Raw genomic sequence first — 21,289 nt, 5'->3', positions numbered from 1 at the left:
ACAAGCATAATAATAATTCTATTTGTTTTTCTTTTCATCAATTACATAAAATCACAATTACACATGTCATCTTGAAAACCTAACCTATTTACTTTTCAACACTTATTAGTCTATGCATCTTTCCAGATTTCCCAGTTACATGTTTTTCACTAGTTATCAAATTTTAAATTTTAGATTAAATCTACTTTTGGTTTTTGTAAGAGCTGTTGTAATAATAATGATATTATTATTATTAAAAAATGAATGATCACACACCCCTTCACCTCATGACCAGTCCATGCATATAAGTATATCATCACGACACTTATTGTAAGCATCATTAATTCATATCAATCATCTATTACTCCATATTTTAATATGTAATTGCAGAAATATTTTGTTAATCTCAATAATAAACAGGAACTGTTTATTCCATTTGCTACCAAAACCATTGACAATCATGGGTTAATTCTACAACGCATATATTGTGTCATTTATACATAGTTTGTACACAATTATCCATTCATATGATTTTAAACTAATTTAAATCATTGCCATCCGTAGAGTGGAAATTCCAAACAGTATTTGTTGTACAACCGCTTCTTGCACCATCAGTTGTCAATCGCATGAAGCAACAATTCATATGATTCCGAATTAAATTCAATTGCTCAAAATTCTATACTCTTTGTTGTCTGCAGTCATACAAATTTCATATGCTTTGTCATATCTGCAATCCATATGCAACTTTAATCATCCCGTACGAGGTAATTGCATATGGAGGTTCATTGGAAAATGTATTATTTTAACTTACAGTTGTGTTTCTTATTGGTAGTTATGGTCAACTGTGTGGTATTATTAATGAATAAGTTTGAATGTTGGAATCACTTTCCTAAGAAGTTAAATTTCTCATGTTTTATAGTTTTATCATAAATATTGTACCAACAAATGGATCGCATGCATGGAAATTGCTATTTCCCATGTTCTTGGACATATTTCCAGCCCTTTAAGAATATCAATTGTTCAGATTTTCTAACTAAAGTATCCCTTTGCTGATATATCATTAAAAGGATACTCCTGATGGCCTTCACGAAGATGCTATTCTAGAAGGTTTTCGATGCTCTAGTGATCACTGTGAGGGTTTTTTGCTGCATGATCTTGGTAAGTTTCCCCATATATCCATGGATGAAGTAAAAATATGATAATGAGAGTTCTTTAAGCTTTTTGGTTCTTTGGTTTCATAGTGGAGGCATTTCTACATATTTTCTTTACTGTCATCTAGACTCTAGTTTTAAAATTTTTCAGGGGTAATGGTGTTCTGATGGTGTGAAATTGGTTTTCCAGATGATGCTAACAGTTTAGTATGCCAGTTATGTGGCTGTCGACGAAATGAAGAAGATACAAAGAAGCAAGCAAGAAAAGTTGATAAACTTGGAAAGGAGGCCTCAAAATTGCTATCTTCTGGAAGTATCCTTAGGAAGTGGAAAATATAGTATTTCTTAGTTTTTTTTTATCTATTACATACAAAAGCATATGGTTGAATTTTTGTGCCGACGATAAGAATAAGATGCCTTTTTCCAGAAATGGGATAAGCATAGCCCATTTGTGAAACGTTGAGATTTCTTCTTTGACTAGACAAATAGCTTAGTAGGTCATCAGCAACTCTGGAGTCATAAGGTGCTTTCTAATGATCATGTTTAGCTCTTACCTGATTTCTACTGATTAGTTCCGACTTACAATATGTTAAAGAAGCCTGTAGGATGTTCAAAATCCTGCGACTTAACTATACTTCTTCAACTATTTGTTAAATTAGTTTATGTGACATACTTATAGATCTGGGTTATGAATTGATTGATGTTTTTTACATTATATAGTTTAGTGCTTCTCTTCTTATTTGTGTATCTCGCTTTTATTTTGTTGCTTGCGTAAAATATATTCCTGGACGTGTTGTGAGTATCCTTAAATGATATAAGATTATTCTGAAGCAAGAAGTTTGTATGAACAAACTCATCAACTTCAAACTCGGCTATGGCATCCTTATTCAGTCATACTGATGAGAACTAGGGATACACTCTTGAAGGTGCTCAGCTAGCTTTGAAATTAGTTTTGCATGGTTTTTCTTGAAATTGGTACTGTAATTGGAAACATAACTTTAGTATAAAAAGTTATTATATACGTTATTTTTTTCTGCTTCTTTTTTTACAGATATGCATGGAGTTAGGTGACTGGAAGCAAGCTCTCAAGTATTGCCGTCTAACAATTCCAGCCTACGAGAGTAAAATTTATTCTACTCATGCTTGGATTCCTTTAATATTTGATCAAATATGATAAAATGTTCACTTCCTTTCTTATACTGTGTAAGAATTTAGGGTGCACACATTCTGACAGCTGATGGTGGAGAGTAAAATATAGCTTTCTATTGTTAATGTTACAACAGTATATCTCTCACTGATTACATATTATCTCAGTACAGTTTATAATATCCCTAAGTGGTTAAGTGGTTAAAACACATAATCGCTAACCACAACTAACATTACATTTGTAGCAGTGGACATGCTTTTACAGGTTTTGTAGGCCTGTAATGACAATGTCGATACCAACTCCTGTCAAGCCATCAATAATCATGACAGAAGCAGAACCCTCAGACATGTTTTTTTACATGTCTTGTAGACCTATAATGATAAAGCCTATAAAAAAGTTAAAAACATGTTTGAGGGTTGTGTTTGTGTTCTTGATTATTGTCGGCTTGGCAGGAGTTGGTACTGGCTTTGTTGTTATAGGCTTACAAAACATGTAATAAACATGTTGTATTAAATATGTTTTTTACAAGTTTTGTAGGATGTCCTATCGGTTTTGTTGTTATAGGCCTACAAAACATATAAAAAACATGTTCGTTCACAAGTTTTATAGGCCTATAATGAAAAATCCAATACCAATTCCCGCTAAGCCAACAATTGTTAGGAAAGCAATCACAGCTGTCTGCTGAAGTTTAATAAAATGAAAAGGATAGCAATGATGTGTCTCCTTCAGAAGATCAAGCACCTCCCACTGAGCCCACGGATACAGCCAATATTATAACACCTGAATCTTAGTGTTGAAGGAACAGCTCTACAGCAAAGAAGATTTAGGAGAGTTAATAGGTCAAGGAAAACATTATGGTAAAGCAACTTGAGCTACCAAACTACCAAGCTATAGGCTACAGGCTACTATAGCAGTATTGGTTAATGTACCATTGCGTATTTCTGATGTGAAGGATAGATCTGAATCCTTGATGGAAGGTGAACCTTGATGTTCCAACTTCGATGCTTCATGTGGGGTTACATCTGCAATCATCAATGCCACATAGTTCTCACTGGTCCGTGCTGGTGACAACAAACATATGGAATGTAATGGTGTTTTAAAAAATTATTATAATGTCAAAAATATGTTTTCATATGAAATGACACGTTTATGTAAACCATTAGTGAAAAGTTTTAACTGTATTTGTGCTGGCATATAATGTGACTCATAATATAAATATGATCGGAATGTTAACTTTATACTCTAAGACCCCCTTTACAAAATAGATTTTACTGCCCTCAATACAAACGTTCAAATTTTACTGCTCAATAATTTTACAAAGAAGAAATATAGCATGAATACAAACTTCAAAGACCGCATATTGGCATACACCATTTACCATTCTTCCATAGGGATATGTCCCCTAGGATGGTGGGTATGCTCCTCATGTCTCCCATGCTCTTGGGACAGGGGAATGCCTAGGGAAATGTTTCCCCGCATCCTACTTTTGGGGAAACATGGGGAGACAGAAGGTGAAATTTTTCCCCAATGTGGGGGGTGCGTCTCCCCAAAAGGGGTGTTTGTGGACCCCCCCCAAAAGTGCTGGCCGTTGCCTCTGAATTTTTCTTGAAAACAATAATTTGAGTGGGGAAGCCTAATTTTCAGCGCTAGGGCCCTACTAATTCTATGCAATTAATGGTAACATTATCCATTTAGCTAAATTTTTAAAATTACCATTAATTGTTTCAGGATGTTTGATAGTGGTTCCAACTTCATTGGATTTCATATGGAGAAACTAGAATTTCAAATCCCACTACAAAATCAATGGACTTAACAATTTCCAAGATTTCAGGATCAAGGAGTTGTAACATTTCATTGGATTCTATCATGTACGAGGGTATGGAACTAGCATTTAATCAAGAGCATTGTTGCTGCAAAGTCTAGTAGGCCTTGTGAGAGGATTCACAAGGCAAGGGCCAAACCCTGTAGCAACAACGTGGGAGATTGCCACTATCACCTCAACTCACTTCCTTTTTCTCTTTAGTAGAATTTCACGACAAGGGAGGCTTCCCAGTACTCACCTATAAGGGTACTCGTTCACAACTGAAGGTTATGAAAATATAGACTAGGTAAAAACACTCTATGATGGACAAGGCTCAATTCCTCTTGATAAAGGAGAAATGTATCAAGCACTTAGACTAGATTGAGACTTCTATAAACTAGGGTTTCTTGATATACAACAAAAATGGAATACCTAGACATATGAAAGTCAAAGAAAGGGTTTGCTAGAATACTAGATCAACGAAGGAATAAAGCAAACCCTCAAAATAGGCCTCAAGTTGAAGCTTTGCTTGGGTTAGGGTTAGGCACAAAATTGTCTAGAAATGATGACATCAACCCTCCTAGGGGAAGATTTACCATCAACAAAGCTAGGTTTTGTGTTAGAAATGATTAGGGAGATAAATCTTTGGTTTTTAACCTATCGACATACACCCTCAATGGCTAGAATCAATTTGGTCCTAGGAAAATGCCCTAGTTGCTTTCCTTGAAGGCCCAAGAAAGATAAGGAAAAGAGAAACATTTACTTTTTGGAGGCTCTTGATCAACACAAAATTCAGTAGTGCCTAATCCTACTTGGGTGATGGAGTTTTAGGGAAAAATTTAAAAGATAAATGACAAATGATTGGAGTAAGGGGAGAGAACAATTTTTGATTTTATAAAACCCTATCTTTCTTTTTTGCAAGGGGAGAAATTAAATAGAAGATGCACACTAGGATTTTTCATATGGATTTCAAGGAAGAAATATTTAACATGCAAAATTTAACTAAGAATTCCAACAAATATTATGCCCTTAGTCATGGGTCATAGAAAACTCTAGCATTAATTCAGTTACATGTAAAAAAATGAAAAGTCAACAATAAACTTACAATTCTTCCATGAAGAGACCTTTCAATCCCAAAAAAACATTGAATATACAAGTGAATCTCCAATAGCATGCTCCATAAAAATCACATCTCCACAAGTAGCGAATAAGACTAGCTAAATCATGACCTAGAATGGAAATTCAAAATCTCAAGTGTGATGATGAATAATGACAAGTGAGGGTTCCTCTATATATTTGAGGTCTATTCGTCACTTTTACAAATTAAAGTTAGTCTACAAGCCCTAAAACAAGTTTAATTTTGAGCATTAATCAAGATAAGCGGTTACAAGCCAACCCTTAGTTCAAAATAATAAAGCTATGCAATAGAAGCTGTTAAAATTGGCAACTAGGGCGAAATTCCACTTAGGACATCTCGCATGATGGAGATGATTATTGCATTGAATTCCTCTTTTCGAGAGGACCAATATCGACCTAAAGATCATCAAATTTGGACAAGGGGAAATATGTTTTTGAGGTCAAGCCCACTCATGTGAAAATTGTCAAGGTTGGCCACATCATCACGTAGGCTCATGAAGCCCAATGGACATGTCTCTTGAGCCCCAACGACTTGTATAAATAAGAGAGACCTCCAAACTGATTTGGCACCTCATCAACTCAACTTCTTCTTTTCTCTCCTCATTTGAATGGTTTGTACAACTTTTGGGCATCTCTTTTCCTCACTCGTGTGGCAACAAAGGACGAATTTCAGGATGAATTTTAGAGGCCGAATTTCAAATCTGTTGCAAGATTTGACCAACGTTAACCAAGTTTGACTACGATTTTTGTGGGAATCTTTTTGTTTGGGCAGGCCGCATTGTTTGGCACACAAACCAAGGTTTTCTGGGCATGTTGACTGCGCTAATCACAGGGTTGTCGACAGGCTTAAAGTGAAAATTTTGACCAAGTTTGATTGTTGTTTTCATGGCTATTTTGGGCTGACTTTGACCACCTAAGAAGGCTGAGTTTGGCTGGAGTGACTGAGCTGCATTATGGACGGTTTGATGCTGCTTTGACCAACATTGACTTTCGGGTTAGGGCTGCTCACTACTGCACGAAAATTTCAGATTTGACAGGGTTGCTTTGATCATCATTTGGAAAGTCAATTTTGGCTTTATTGTACTCTCTCTCTGTGCTGAACATTTGATATAATAATAATAAGAATTGACCAAAGGTTTCCCCATGTTGGGGTTTTTCCCTGGCATTTGACAAATATGGTGTTCTCTTGTCTTGGGTTGTCTTCTCCATTTTATTGTTCATGTTCTATCTACAATTACTATCAATGTGATTTATGGTTAATGTGATTTCTATTAGAAACTAAATTAGAAATTGTCATTGGGTTGCTAAAAGGACATTGAAGTAATTGTGCTATGCATAGAACATACCATTGTTAACTAAAATCAACATGGAATCAGAGCCCAGGTTAAGACAAAGCCCAAGCAAGAGAGAAAAAAGAAATCACTAAGAGATCTGTTGGACAAGACTACTGGACAAGTCTCCATGGCATCTACATCTTAGTTGGAGACTGAGGGCAAGCTCAATGACAAATTTGACCATCATGCATGGAAGATGACTTTGGATTTGACTTTAGAGGAGCATGAAGCATTGGACTATGTGCAGGGAAAAGTGGTGGATCCTCCTTCAAATGCACCGATTGCTCTTAAGACAAAGTATAGAAAAGGTGAAGACTCCATTGAAAATAATTTGGTTGCCTATATTTCTGATCTGGGAACATCTAAGGAGATTTACGATAAGCTGGATGGGATGTTGAAAGTGAACAATGTAGATATCAAGATGGATAAAGGGAAATCTGTTCAATCCTACTTCATGAGAATAACTCAAATCAAGAATGACCTACTATCTATTGGATTAGTTATTACAGACAGGGAGCTCACTCTCATTGCACTTTGAGGTCTTTCAAGACCATGGGATGTATTTACCACCACCATTCTCAACAATGACAGGATCCCTTGCTTCGATGAGTTATTGGCTAGATGCACTCAAGAGGAGGCTAGGATGATGGAGAGAGATAACCCTTCCAATGGAAATGAACCTACCGCCTTCTCCACTCATGCAAACGGGAAGAATAATGTTGGTCCAAGGAGATAGGTTCAAGGATCCAGATGAAATACTTAGTCACACATTGGTATAAGTATCTTGTCCATTATTTACTCTTTCTGAACTGTCCATTGAATTTTGAAAAAAGTTAATATATAGGGCCATGAGGCTACAAGCTTAGAAATTTGTTGTTTCAAATGGCCAACCATACTCGAAGGACTCGATGGGGATCTTACTATTATGTCTGGTAGAAGAGGAGATTCCTAGAGTAATTGATGAATTCCATCACTGTGTCTGTGGGGGAAATTACAGCGGGAGAGCCACAGAGCATAAGATTCTAAAAGCTGGTTTCTATTGGCCTAAATTATTCAGTGAGGTTCATACATATGTTAGGGCTTGTGAGAAATGTCATATTTTTGCAGAGAAGCAGAGGTTGGCACCCCTCCCCTTGATCCTTGTTTTTGTAGAAGAACCCTTTAGACAATGGGGGCTAGACTTCATTGGAGAAATACACCCACCATCCAATGGTCAACACAAATGGATACTTACAACCACTGATTACTTCACAAAATGGGTGGAGGCCATCCCAGCTAGAAATGCAACCGATGCAGTGGTCATCAAGTTCATGGAGGAGAATATCCTTGCTAGATTTGGCTGTCCAAGGAAGATTATCACTGATAACGCTAAGGTATTTAATTCAGCCAAGTTTATTACTTTATGCCAAAAGAATAACATAATCGTGGGGCACTCCACCACTTGCTATCCACAAGGAAATGGATTGACTGAATCTTCAAACAAAACTCTTGTGAGGATTTTGAAAAAGACCATATCAGAAAATCAGAGACACTGGGATTCACAACTGAAGTTTGCTTTGTGGGCTAACAGAGTTACTACCAAGAGGTCAACTGGGAAGTCTCCTTTTGAGTTGGTGTATGGAAAGGCTGCAATTTTCCCTGTCCAACTAGCCATGCCAGTGGCTAAAATTCTACAGGATGTTGAGGAGGAGCCAAATTCTCTGACTAGGAGAATAAATCAGCTAGTAGAACTACAAGAAAACAAAGGGCAAGTAACTCAGAATCTGATTAAATATCAGGAAAAGATGAAGGCTCTTTTTGACAAAAAAGGTAAGGAACAGATCCTTACATCCAGGAGATTTGGTACTCAGATGGGATGCTAGAAGAAAGGACAAGGGAAAGCATGGGAAGTTTGATCCCTGTCAGGCTAGGCAGTAACTCCACAAAACAAACAACTGATTCATTCTTTATTCCATAGGTAGGTCATTGTTATATACAATAGGAGTGATTGTTCAGTGCATCTCCCGATGACTGATCACATTCCTAATTTATTTATTTACACAATATTCCCCCAATCATGAAGATTAGGTGTCAACATTCCCCCCCTTAATCTGAAGGGATGTTGGTGAGTCCAAGCATCATTCTGAATCGTTCAAGCTTTTCCCTTCCAAGTGCTTTGTTGAAGATGTCTGCAATTTGCTCATTTGTGGAACAATGACGGAGATGGATTGTTTTGGCCTCAACATGATGTCGAATCAGATGATATTTAGTATTGATATGCTTTGTTCGATCATGGAACTTTGGGTTCTTGGCCAACTTTATTGCAGAGGTGTTGTCAATCATGAGTGGAGTTGATTGTACTTGTTTTACCTGCAAATCTTCAAGAATTTTCCTGAGTCACACAATTTCTTTCGTTGCTTCAGTTGCTGCCACGTATTCTGCTTCTGTTGTGGAATCTGCTGGAACTGATTGTTTGCGTGATCTCCAGGAGACAGCTCCTTATCCAAGACTCATAGCATATCCTGAAGTAGATACCCTAGTTTCTTTGTCTCCATCGAAGTCTGAATCAGAGTATCCAATCAAGCTGAAGTTGTCCACTTGTGTATACTTGATTCCAAGGTCTTGAGTTCCCTTCAAGTAACTTAGAACTTTTTTTGCAGCAGACCAATGTCCCTCACAAGGCTTTTGCATAAACCTGGAGAGAATTCCAACAACAAATGAAATGTCTGGTTTGGTAGTAGTGAGGTAGATGAGACTTCCTACAAGCTGTCTATACTTTGTTGCATCCTCAAATTCCTTTCCTTCAATATATGTGAGCTTTAAGTTTTGTTCCATTAGAGTAGTAAGAGGATTGCACTCTGTCATGCCAAACCTGTTCAACAAATCTCCAATGTATTTCTTTTGAGAAAGAAATATGGACTTTGGATGTTGGGTTAATTCAATGCCAAGATAGTAATGAACATAGCCCAAATCAGTGATTTCAAAACTTTTCCCCAATTCCTTCTTTATAGATGCAATGTAGCTTTCATTGTTCCCTGTCATTAAAAGATCATCTACATATACCACAAGATATACAATTGTTTTGCCAACTTTCTTGATAAATAAAGTTGCATCATCAAGATCAAAATGATTGAAGTTGAGTTTCAGAAGATGCTCAGTTAGTTTTTCATACCAGGCTCGTGGTGCTTGTTTGAGGCCATACAAGGACTTCACAAGTTTGCATACTTTATGTTCATGTCCTTTCACAGCAAATCCTTTAGGCTGGGACATAAAAACATTCTCTTTTAGATCTCCATTCAAGAAGGCAGTTTTTACATCCATTTGATGGACTTTCCAACCGTTCTGAGCTGCTAGTGCAAAGAGTGTCCGGATGGTGGCCCATTTTGCTGTGGGGGCAAAAGTTTCCTCATAATCGACCCCTTCCTTCTGTGCAAAACCTTTTGCCACAAGCCTAGCTTTGTGCTTGTTAAGTGAGCCATCAGCTTTGTACTTGTTCTTTTAGACCCACTTGCAGCCAATTGGTTTGGTTCCAAATGGAGGATCAACTAGCTTCCAAGTGCCGTTCTTTATGAGGGCATCATACTCCTTTTGCATCGCTTCTTTCCATTCATCATGAGAAGAAGCTTCTTTAAAGGAAGTTGGTTCAAAATCTGTAGACAAGTTCAATTCACAATCATAAGAAACATCCATATCAACAGGTGAATTAGAGTCATCTACATCACCTCCATTTTTTCGGTTTGAATTTCTGGTTCCTGTTTTTCCAATTTCATTAGGATGAACACTTTCAAGTGTCTTTGTCAACGACTTTGGGGGACCTTTCTGAGATGGTCTAGGCTGCTATGTTGATTGAGTTGGGACTGAATCAAGATTGAGTCTCCCAATTCTATCAATTACATCACTTAAAGCATCATCCGTTGTTGGAGTTTCAGTCGGGGGAGAGTGTCCTTCAAAAGAAGATTCCACATGTTGATCTAGTATAGGAATCCCCCCTTCAAGATGTGGAATCTGATTATCAAATTCTTGAAATGATTTCGTTTTTGCAAATCTATCCAAGCGATCAAGTTGCCGCTCAACAACATTGTCAGATTTGGATGATTCAAGAAAAATTACATCTCTAGATACAACAAACTTTTTATTTACTTCATCATAGAGGCGGTATGCTTTGGAGGTTGTTGAATACCCCAGGAAGATACACTTACGACTTCTAGCACCAAGTTTGTTTCTATGTACCTTTGGTATCAAAGCATAATAGGTGGAACCAAAGATCCTGAGATGTTTTACCGAAGGAACATGTCCATACCATAATTCATAAGGAGTCTTGTTTCTTATAGCATTAGATGGACATCTATTCTTTATATATGCAGCACATAGAACGGCATCAGCCCAAAACATTATCTTTACATTTTTGAAGAAAAGCATGGATTGTACCATATTCAAGATTGTTCTATTCATTCTTTCAGCGACACCATTCTGTTGGGGATTATAAGGCACAATTGTTTGATGTTTGATCCCATGTTGGCGAAGATAGTTTTCAAATTCATTTGATGTATATTCTTTTCCATTATCAGTGCGAATAGATCCAATATGAGATTGTGCATCATTTTCAATCCATTTATGAAAATTCTTGAATTTTTGAAAGGCATCAGATTTGTTCTTCAATAAATAAACCCAACACATTCTGGTGTAATCATCAATAAATGTCATGATATATTTATTTCCATTTGCAGAAGGAACAGGCATTGGACCACATAAATCTGAATGAATGAGTTCAAGCTTCCTATGTGCTCTTGAATGTGAATCATGAAAAGATTGTTTGCTATGCTTTCCTAGAATGCAAGCATCACATTGCTTATGTTTCCTAGGAATTGTAGGCAAACTAGCAACACCATTTTTCTTCAATAAGCGAAGACTGTCATAGTTTAAATGTCCAAATCTAGCATGCCATAATAAACTTGATGGAAGTGTACCTTCTTCATGATGAGAAATATATGAGAAATGTTGTGCATGAGCAGAGGTTCCTTGCAGTTTGAGAAGCCTTTCTTCTTCTATTCCCCTCAGGACAAGTGAGTGGTCAGAAGCTTTTCTTACCTCAAGCTTGCCATCAAACATATGAATGGAGTGACCTTGCTGGCGGATGTGGACCAAGGATAGCGAGTTTCTCTTGAGCTGTGGGAGATATAGAACATGATCCAGAAGAAAGTCTGGAAGACCAGGCAGTTTAAGCCTGATTGTGCCAAGCCCTGATGGCTTGATTTTTGACTGATCTACAAAGTATACTGCTCCATCAACATTATCAGTGAAATCTTCAAAAAAATCTTTTCTATGAGTCATGTGACAGGTTGCTCCTGAATCAAGCAACCAATCATTTTTCGAAGAAGCAAGTGAAGCATTAAACAAATCTTCATTTACTCCAATGTTACATTGTGCCTCAATATAGTGAGCGGATTCAGGTGCTTTACCTTTGTCTGTATCATCAGTTTTACCTTTCTGTTGGTTTCTTTTCTGCTCAATTTTGTCCCATGGTAGCTTGCATGTAGAGGCATCATGTGATCCATTTCTTTTGCAGCGAATGCAGTGTAAGTCTGCCTTTTCTCCTTGAGAATGTCTGCCCCCCTGCCTCTGAAATATCTTCCTCTTCCTCTTCGTCCACCTCTTCCTCTTGTAGAATCTTGAGTAGGATGCTTTTCTTTATGAGCAAGGCACACAGTCTCTTCAGAAGATTCAGGGGTTGTCTTCTTTCCAAAGGCTTTCTCTCTTTCAGCAAACTTTTTCACAAGAGAGTCAAAGGTTATATCTTTAAGATTTCCGTTTGCTTGTAAAGACTCAAGATAATTGGAGTAAGTAGGATAGAGTGCCTTGAGGAAAGCAATAAGAGGGATATCCAGCTCAACCTTAGTGGATTTGATATCATGCATTATAGACTTTACTTCAGATGCAAGAGCAAGAGGATCATTATTTTTCAGTTCAAGAGTGAAGAGTTTAATCATGAGCTGAACAACTTCAAGTGCAGAATGTGAATCATAGAGTTTTTTCAGCTTTTGTAAGGCTTCAAAGGCAGTTGAATATGATGAAATATGACGACTCACCTCTTCATTTACAGATGCTGCGAGTAATGCATAGGCTTTGCTGTTCTTGTTTTCCCAAATGACGAGCTCTTTGTCTGAAATAGGCTGTACAAGGTCATTGTCTCCTTCTCCGACACACACTCCTTTCCACAACTCATTGAAGATGAGGGTGTGTTTTATCATCCGGGACCATTCAGGATAGTTCTCCTTGCCAGTGAGAACTATTCCTACCATAGAGATGATTGAATGCATTCTGTAAAAAAAAATACTTCTGCTGATAGAAAAAATACCTCTGCTGATATACAGTGAAATTGTACTCAAAAGGGCAAAAATATTTCAAATACTTTATGCACTATGTTTTCTTCAAATCCCTCTAATGTCTATAAGAAAACATCCTCATATAATATTTCCATATCACCTCCCTTTTTTTTTTCTTTTAAGCAAGAGCTCCACGCACATATAAAGTCAACAAAGGATTCAAATGCAGTTCATAAGCGGTGTATATCACTCAGTAAAGCCGAAGTTCAAATACCATTTCAACCGCACAGTTCAATACCATATAGCATTAAAACAGGAAAACTGGACAGCGTTAGAACCATTCAGCACAGTTCAATGGGACAACATCAATATTCAAACAACGTCCAATAATTCAAACGCATTCAATATTCAAAACTCAAACGCTGTGTCAAACAACAACACGACATATACAGCGACAAGCGGTTCAATACCAAACGTTATGGACATCGTTACCAAACGTTATGCAAACGTATACCACTCGTCCGGGCGGTGCCAATAGTTCTCTGACAGGAGCTTTCAGGCCTTCGAATCACTGTAACCTCCGATGGACTGAATCGCTGTGTGCCTCTGCCTTGCGGTGAATCGAACTCGGGGCATTTTGAGTGGAGATTTAACTTGCTACCAATGGTCTCCGAGGACAAACCACGCCTCCCCGCAAAAACCTATCCGTAAAAACTTTCGCCCCTTATCTAAATCCAACGGCGCCGAAGTTATATTTATCATACACGTCAGGAAAGCATTCAATTAATGCTCGACTCTGAAGGATCGTAGCGGATTTTCATTGCAGAAGTCCACGTTCAAGGTAGAAGCGGTCACCAGGGTCCGCAAGAACAAGACATCTCCCGCTCGCTGTAGGTTCTATCAACAGAACCTGGAAATCCAACCGACTCAACAGATAAAGGAAGATCCAGTCGCCTTGGAGCACACTGAAGAAAAAAAAAAACCGACACAGGGTTGGATAGAAGGCTGAAAGCGTGGACGCCGACAGCACAAGAGAACCAATAATGGAGGACAGAGTAATCAGGTGAAGCAATTCATGTGACAGCGTCTAGCAAACACCGACAAGATAGTCTTCTCGCTGCCCATGTGTGTCACGTCAGGTTTACAGCTCTGAATTGCAAAGCAAAACGGGCCTGACACTCCAGCATAGGACCTAAGGCTAACACTGCTCCTGGTATCAGAATAGGGAATCAATTCATGCAATGGAGGCAGCAGGCGCAAGTCAAGGCATTTCAGGGTAATTCAAAAAAACTTAACGCATAGGACAGTGCTTGTCAGGACAGCGCCCTTTTTTTTTTTGAAACGTTTGGACAGTCAGACAGGATGGATAGCGCTGAATAGTGGAGGGCAGTGGGGCAGCTACCATGTCAGGAGCAGCTAATTTTATGGAGGAGCTGCTCAGCTATATGGAGAGGAGATAGGGAGTTACAACAGCTTAAAAAAAGGGTTGGCTCTGATACCATGTCAGGCCAGGCAGTAACACCACAAAACAAACATCTGATTCATTCTTTATTCCATAGGTAGGTCATTGTTATATACAATAGGAGTGATTGTTCAGTTCATCTCCCGATGACTGTTCACATTCCTAATTTATTTATTTACACAATATTCCCCCAATCATGAAGATTAGGTGTCAACAATCCCTTATGGTTTGGACCTTTCAAGATATATGAAGAAAAAGGAAACAACACCTTCTTACTGGAAAACTTGGATGGTGAGGTGCTTGAACTGCCTATGAATGGGTAGTTTCTCAAGCTCTATTTTCAGCATTAAAGAGGTCCATTTTCACCCATTGTATATATCGGTGAGCCATTGTACATACCAATAATGTTTTATGTTCTTACTGCTTCTGTTTTGCTTTATGTGTACCTGAATAAAATGACTCCATGCCTAATGGGTAAGGCACTAATCTGCAGGTTCTAAATGCATTGCTTGCAACGCACTGCCCCAATTGGAGCCGATGTTGTTATCAGTCATACTCTTTTGTATGGGTGTTGAAGGGTTTCATTTGACATCTCGGGTGCAAGTATTGATAGATCAGTTTAGATTGGCCAAAATGGAAAAAAAATTGGTGTTTGCAGTACACTAAGGTCTCTAGGCAAAAGACCGCATCAGAAAATCTTTCACTGGGCGGGCGCAACAGTGGAACAAGAGAAAAAACAAGGAAATGGGTTTTTGTTAAAGACTGAGTAGGTCTCAGGGCGGATTGTCGTTCATCTCCTCCTGACCGACCCTTAGATAAAGTACCCCTTCCATGGTCCACCTGTCACCCTTCCAATCATCTTCCGCCACATGTCCCTCCCTCATGACCTCATCTGATGTCAGATGACTGTTCCCCTCCGCCCATAATGACTCTACACTCTTAACCATTTGAATTCAAGTTCATTCTTCTTGCAACCAAACTTCTGCCACTGTTCAATTGGTCTGCGACACCATTCATCCATTGGACTGCTCCAGAGCTCTCGCCAATGCCGTTCTACCAATTCTCACTTGATCAACTAGGTAACCCATCAGCTTTCTTCCTGTAATTTTTGTCTCAATGCTCAAAATGAAGAAACCAACCCCAAAGACACTTAAGGCTCGAGAAGCCAAGCCTTCGTCCTAAATGGAGCCATAGATGGACACAAAGGCACAAATCTTCGACCCATCTTGCCCCTACCACTTGTCGGACCTCTGGTTCGACATGTATGGCCGCCAGCTTAGGGGAGAGGACCCTTTCAAAGTAGTCAACTCCTAGCTATATTACCAAATTGCACCCTTTGTATATCACTTTCCCGAATTTATTTCATGGCTAGCTGCAACTTATGTTAATAAGAAAAAACTCTTTTATATCTTCCACTGGAGCCAAAATCTTGGAGGTGACCCTAGAGCTAATCTAAAAGGATCTAGTATACCCAATTTCTCCTGAACCACAAAAATTCACTAAAACCACCTTGTTCTATAGTTACATTGCCCTCTCAACTGGGGAACAACAATCCTTTTTGCAAATGATTTTGGCCCCTGGCCACCAATCCTTGCCTATTGTTGATACTTTCTCAATATCTACCTTTACAAAGGCAATGCAACCTATCCTTACTGTAATTGCTCAGTTATTTGGGGAGGATGATTCCAATATTGCTACCAAAGCCACCATAGGGTTTCTGAGAGAGATGATGTAGCTAGGCCATCTATTTGACATACCTTCCTTCTTGGCTGAGTCCATCAAATTCCAGCTGCACCACTTTTCTGTCACCTCATTTTTCAGATATTACTCCATAATGTTCTATTTGTTCCTATATACCCATGTAGATGAATTTGAATGCCTGGGTCTTAGTTTAATGGATTCAAACAAGCAGAGAAAGTCTGTCTTTGATTGGGATGTCGCTGTCCGGCAGAAACCCAACAATGAGTGTTGGCATTATGACACAGTTTTGGCGCTATGGCATTGGTGTGGCACAGGTGTTGTCCTGGATGGCAACTCACTCTGATAACAGATCACAGTTCAGGCTCTTAGAATGAAGGAAAATATATATACGCAGGTTCACTCAGACAAAGACGCGTATACACGCGGGTTAGAATTTCCAAAGGCGCGTATGCGTATACACGCACTTTCACGCAAGGAAAAGCGCGTACATGTGGGAGAACTTATTTTTGGTCCGTGGTATTTAGTCCTTGGTAATTGAACCTATTGTTTTGGGCCATGGTATCTCGTCAGAAGTGTTGATCCCAAGTATTGGGTCCATGGTATTGTTTTGTTATGGTTTTGGACCGTGGTATTGTGAAAGGCCTAAGACTATAAAAGAGGAAGGAGATCATTTGGCAAAGTGATATCTGAATTATATTGAATATCTGATAGAGTGCTAGATCTGGAATACTGGTGATTGGGTTATGGTGCAAATCTGGGTCTGAATGAAGGAGGAACTTTAGCGCAAGGAGAAGGATAAGTTCTATTGATGGATCATAATCTTAAGGCTTGAATAACAGTATCTTTGTATGATTTTGATCTGTTATATGTGGCGCATGCTTGATCTATAAATCTGGTAATCTGGGTTAACTAATGTCTGAATATTTGAAAGAGTGAATTATCCTTTATAGATCTGTACGCAGGTTCAGTGAATCGAAGGCGCGTATACACGCTGGTTTTGTGAGTAAAAACAGCGTATACGCAGGTTGGTCCAAACACAGAAGCGTATGCACGCAGGTTTCTGGTTATTGAAGTAGCGTACGTCTCTTGAATTGTGTTCTAGCTGCTTCTGTTTATTGCTGCAGTGTTCTGGGTTCAGAATTTGTTATGTGGTTACTGTTACTGTGTTCTGGGTACAGCAGTCAGAGAAGTGTCTATTTGATTCAGTGTTAATTGGTGAAAAGGAGATTGTTTGATGCAAAAATTCTTGATGATTGATTGATGTTCATGGATCCAGTCTGAAAATTTATGAAACGTGGTCCCTGGAAGCAAAGAGAAGGTTGTAGCCTTCTGTAGGTAGTAGCCTGCGTACTAGTATCCCAGCTAGTACAAGAGCTAAGGGGGTTGTAGCTCCCTTCCAGGAGAAGTTGGAGAACGAGAGAGGGTTGTAGCTCTCTGCAGGTAGCAGCCTGCGTACTGGTAAAGGACTGCACTAGTACAAAAACATTGTAAAAAGAAGTTTCTAATTAAAAAAAGATAGAGATGAATTGCAGCAGGTGGTTTTCACCCACATTGGGTTTCCACCTTATATCTTGTGTTCTTGTGTGTGATTGTCTTCTGCTCTGTTTCACTGTTTCTGGTTACTTTTTATTTGATTCTGACACACAGATTAATGATCAACATCTGTAAGATAAATTAAATTATAAGTCTGCATGGTATACGCTTGTTTCCTTATCTGTAGTTGCGTATATACGCGGTTTTCTCTAATTGAAGTAGTGTATATGATTTGGGTGTGAAAAAGAAAATAATTGACTTGATAACACTGATTCACCCCCCCTCTCAGTATTATTTCCAACAATTGGTTTCAGAGCAGGTCCTTCAAAAGAAGCTTGATCGCTTGAAGGAAAATCTATCATCATGAGCAACTACGAGAGAGAAGCATCAATCAGGCCACCAATTTTTGATGGGACCAACTTCGTCTATTGGAAGGTAAGAATCACAACCTATCTTCAATCTCTTGGTACAGAAGTCTGGGATATCATAGATATAGGGTACACTTTTCCATCAGCAACTCCTACAGATTCGGCTGGTAAGAAGCAATATGAAACAAATGCAAAGGTTGTCAATACTTTATTAGGATGTCTATCTCAATCAGAATTCGTCAAGGTTATGCAGTATAAAACCGCAAAAGAAATATGGGACAAGATCGTTCTGAGCTATGAAGGAGATGAACAGGTAAAACGAGAAAAACTTCAAACCCTCAGAATTCAGTATGAAAATCTCAGAATGCACAATGATGAATGTGTGGCTAACTATTTCCTACGTATAGATGAGATTGTTAATTGTATGAAAAACTTGGGTTAAGAAATAAAAGAGGCTGTTGTGGTTGAAAAGGTTCTAAGATCTTTGTCCTCTAAGTTTGAATCAAAAGTTTCTGCAATAGAAGAAAAACAGAATCTATAGAACCTTACCATGTCACAGCTGCACGGAATTCTAATTGCTTACGAAATGAGGAAAGGAGGACCATCAGATAGGAGAGAAGCTGCATTCAAGGCTTCAGGGAAAGGAGATTACTATGAGTCAGGACATATGTCAGAAGAAGAGGAAGAATCAAATTTTGTCAAGAACCTTCAACGGGGTGCAGGAAGATTCAGAGGTAAGTTACCTTTCAAATGCTTTGCTTGTGGAAGAGTTGGTCACTATGCTGCCAAGTGTCCTCATAAAGATAAGCTTGACAAAGGTAAGGAACCTGTTAGATGGAACAAGAAACATAATGTAAATAAGAAAAGCTATTACACTCATGAAGACAGTGATGGACTTTCAAATAGTGATGAAGATGAACAAGGTAACAATTATAGACTTTTAATGGCTTTTGAAGATGATGATTTCTTGGATGCTATAGATGAAGAAGGTCTTTATGAAGAGATTTCTAAACTCAAAATTTGCTTAGAAGAAAAGAATATGATCATAGATACTCTGCAATTTCAACTTGCTGAAAAGGAAAAACATCATGAAAAGTTAGAATGTGAAATTGTGGGACTCAAAAGAGATTGAGAAAACAAAAGCTCTTAATCTTAGATTTACTAAAGGATCTGAAACTTTAGATGAGATTATCAAAGTGATGCGTTCTCCACTAATCAAGATAGGTCTGGGATATAATGAAGAATCATCTCAAGCGCAGAAGCCATCCACTTCCAAAAGTTATGTTGATGCAGCAAGGAGAAGTGAAAAGGTTGACAATCAACAACAAAGGCATAATGCTGCTCACCAGGTAAATCAGGGACAATTTACCTCAAGAATGAACATAGACTACCAGGTAAATCGGGGGCAATCTACTTTAAGGATGAATAGAAGCTACAACCAGCCACAGGTAAAACCTTCTCAATTTGCCTCAAGAATGGATGTTAATAGAAACTACAATCATTTGGCTGGTAGATTTGAAAATCTTAGGAGTTTCTTCAATGGCCAATGTTTTTCTTGTCATAACTTTGGTCACAAAGCAGTTCAATGTGTTCCCTATAAGACAATCATGACTAGAGAAGCTCAAAAACAAAGAAGTATGACTGGGATCACGAAAAGGACCTACAATAACTTTTCTGCTCTTGAAAATGAAATAGAATGTTCTATTTGTAACAATTTCGGTCATGAAGATTCTGAATGCAGGAGCAGGTTTAGGCAGACAACTCAGAAGGAGCAAGCCTCAAGTGTCAAAACATGGAGAATGAAAGAACCACAACTAGAAAGATGTCGTATAGCCTTATATGCAGAAGGGCAGGAAAATCAATGGTACATCGACAGTGGATGTTCGAAACATATGACGGGTGATAAAGAAAAACTTCAGTCATATAGTGCCTTAGAGAAGGAGAAGAAGGTCTCATTTGGAAATGATACCCTTGCACTCATAAAAGGTAAAGGTTCTGTTCTTTTAAAGGAAAAGGTCAAAGCAGGAAATGTTATGTATGTTGATGGCTTAAAACATAATCTATTGAGTGTCAGTCAAATGTGTGACCAAGGAAATGAGGTGATATTTCAATCAAATGGATGTATTGTTCGTGAGCTTGATACAGGAGAAACAGTGATCAAAGGCATAAGGACTCCAAATAATCTATACATTTTCAAGGGAGGACAACAACAATGCTATCTGAGCAAGAATGATGAACACTGGCTATGGCACCAGAGATTGGGACATCTAAGCTTCTCACAGATAAGGAAAGCATGCAAATACCAGGCAGTTCGTGGTCTTCCAGACAATACAATATGCAAATCATGTGAGTTTGGTAAGCGAACCAGAACTAACTTTCCTGAGAAGGAAGGATCAGCTAGCAGTCCACTTGAACTTGTCCACACTGATGTATGTGGTCCATCTAGGAAAAGGTCACCTCGAGGAGAAGAATACTTTATATTATTCATTGACGACTTCTCTAGGATGTGTTGGATAGGACTTATGAAGCACAAAGACGAAGCTTTCGAAAAATTCAAATCTTTCAAAGCCTTGGTTGAAAACGAATCAGATCACAAAATCAAATTCCTCAGGTCTGATAGAGGTGGGGAGTTTACCTCAAATGAATTTTTCGATTTTTGTGAAGAACATGGAATAAGAAGGGAATTCTCTACTGCAAGGACTCCTCAGCAAAATGGAGTAGTGGAAAGGATGAATAGAACGGTTCAACAAATGACTCGTGCTATGATGGATGAGTCTGGAACTCTCGCAACTTTCTGGGGTGAAGCTGCATTTGCTGCAGTTGTTATTCTCAACAAGACAAACGTTCGAGTGAACAACACTCAAACTCCTCATGAGCTCTGGTATGGTAAGACTCCTTCGGTAAAATATTTCAAAATTTTTGGAAGCAAATGCTATATCAAAAATACTGATGAAAATCTTGGCAAGTTTGAACCTAGAGCAGATGAAGGCATTCTCCTTGGTTACTCTCCCCACAGCAAAGCTTACAAGTGTTACAATAAAAGGCTTGGAAAAATTGTTGAAAGTATTGATGTAGTGGTTGATGAAGAAGAAAACACCCCTAGGCAGGTAAGATCTGAAGATTTCAAAGATGATGAGGACCTATCCATTAACATCAAATCAGATTCCTGATGAAGAAGAAACCCATGAGGCACCAGAAGAACAGATAAGGATAGAAGAAAGGACTCCATCCAGGTATGTTCAAAAGAATCATCCAGAATCACAAATTTTGGGGCAAAAAGAGGCAGGTATACAAACAAGAAGAACAATTGCAGAAGCTTCAAGCTATTTGGCATTGCTCTCCTCCACTGAACCTCAAAATGTAAGAGAAGCATG

General features: G+C 38.5%; 1 protein-coding gene across 5 annotated transcripts in view; it reads left to right on the top strand.

The window, feature by feature from the left end:
• Positions 1-21,289, top strand: part of SDG37 (SET domain group 37) — a 344,199-nt gene that overhangs the window by 232,825 nt on the left and 90,085 nt on the right. For all 5 annotated transcript variants that reach the window (XM_089431018.1, XM_089431023.1, XM_089431004.1 and 2 more), the window contains 4 exons: positions 1,047-1,137; positions 1,321-1,443; positions 1,950-2,056; positions 2,182-2,251. In XM_089431018.1, coding sequence (XP_089287144.1) covers positions 1,047-1,137; positions 1,321-1,443; positions 1,950-2,056; positions 2,182-2,251 — 391 coding nt within the window. The remainder of the gene's footprint in view (positions 1-1,046; positions 1,138-1,320; positions 1,444-1,949; positions 2,057-2,181; positions 2,252-21,289) is intronic.

The sequence above is a fragment of the Pinus tabuliformis genome, chromosome 6 (genome assembly GCF_031772625.1).
Source record: "Pinus tabuliformis cultivar Carrire ecotype Pingquan chromosome 6, CPIR1, whole genome shotgun sequence".
In the NCBI taxonomy this organism is placed as follows: domain Eukaryota; kingdom Viridiplantae; phylum Streptophyta; class Pinopsida; order Pinales; family Pinaceae; genus Pinus; species Pinus tabuliformis.
The sequence above is the reverse complement of the archived record's forward strand: the minus strand, read 5'-3'. Positions and strand labels throughout refer to the sequence as shown.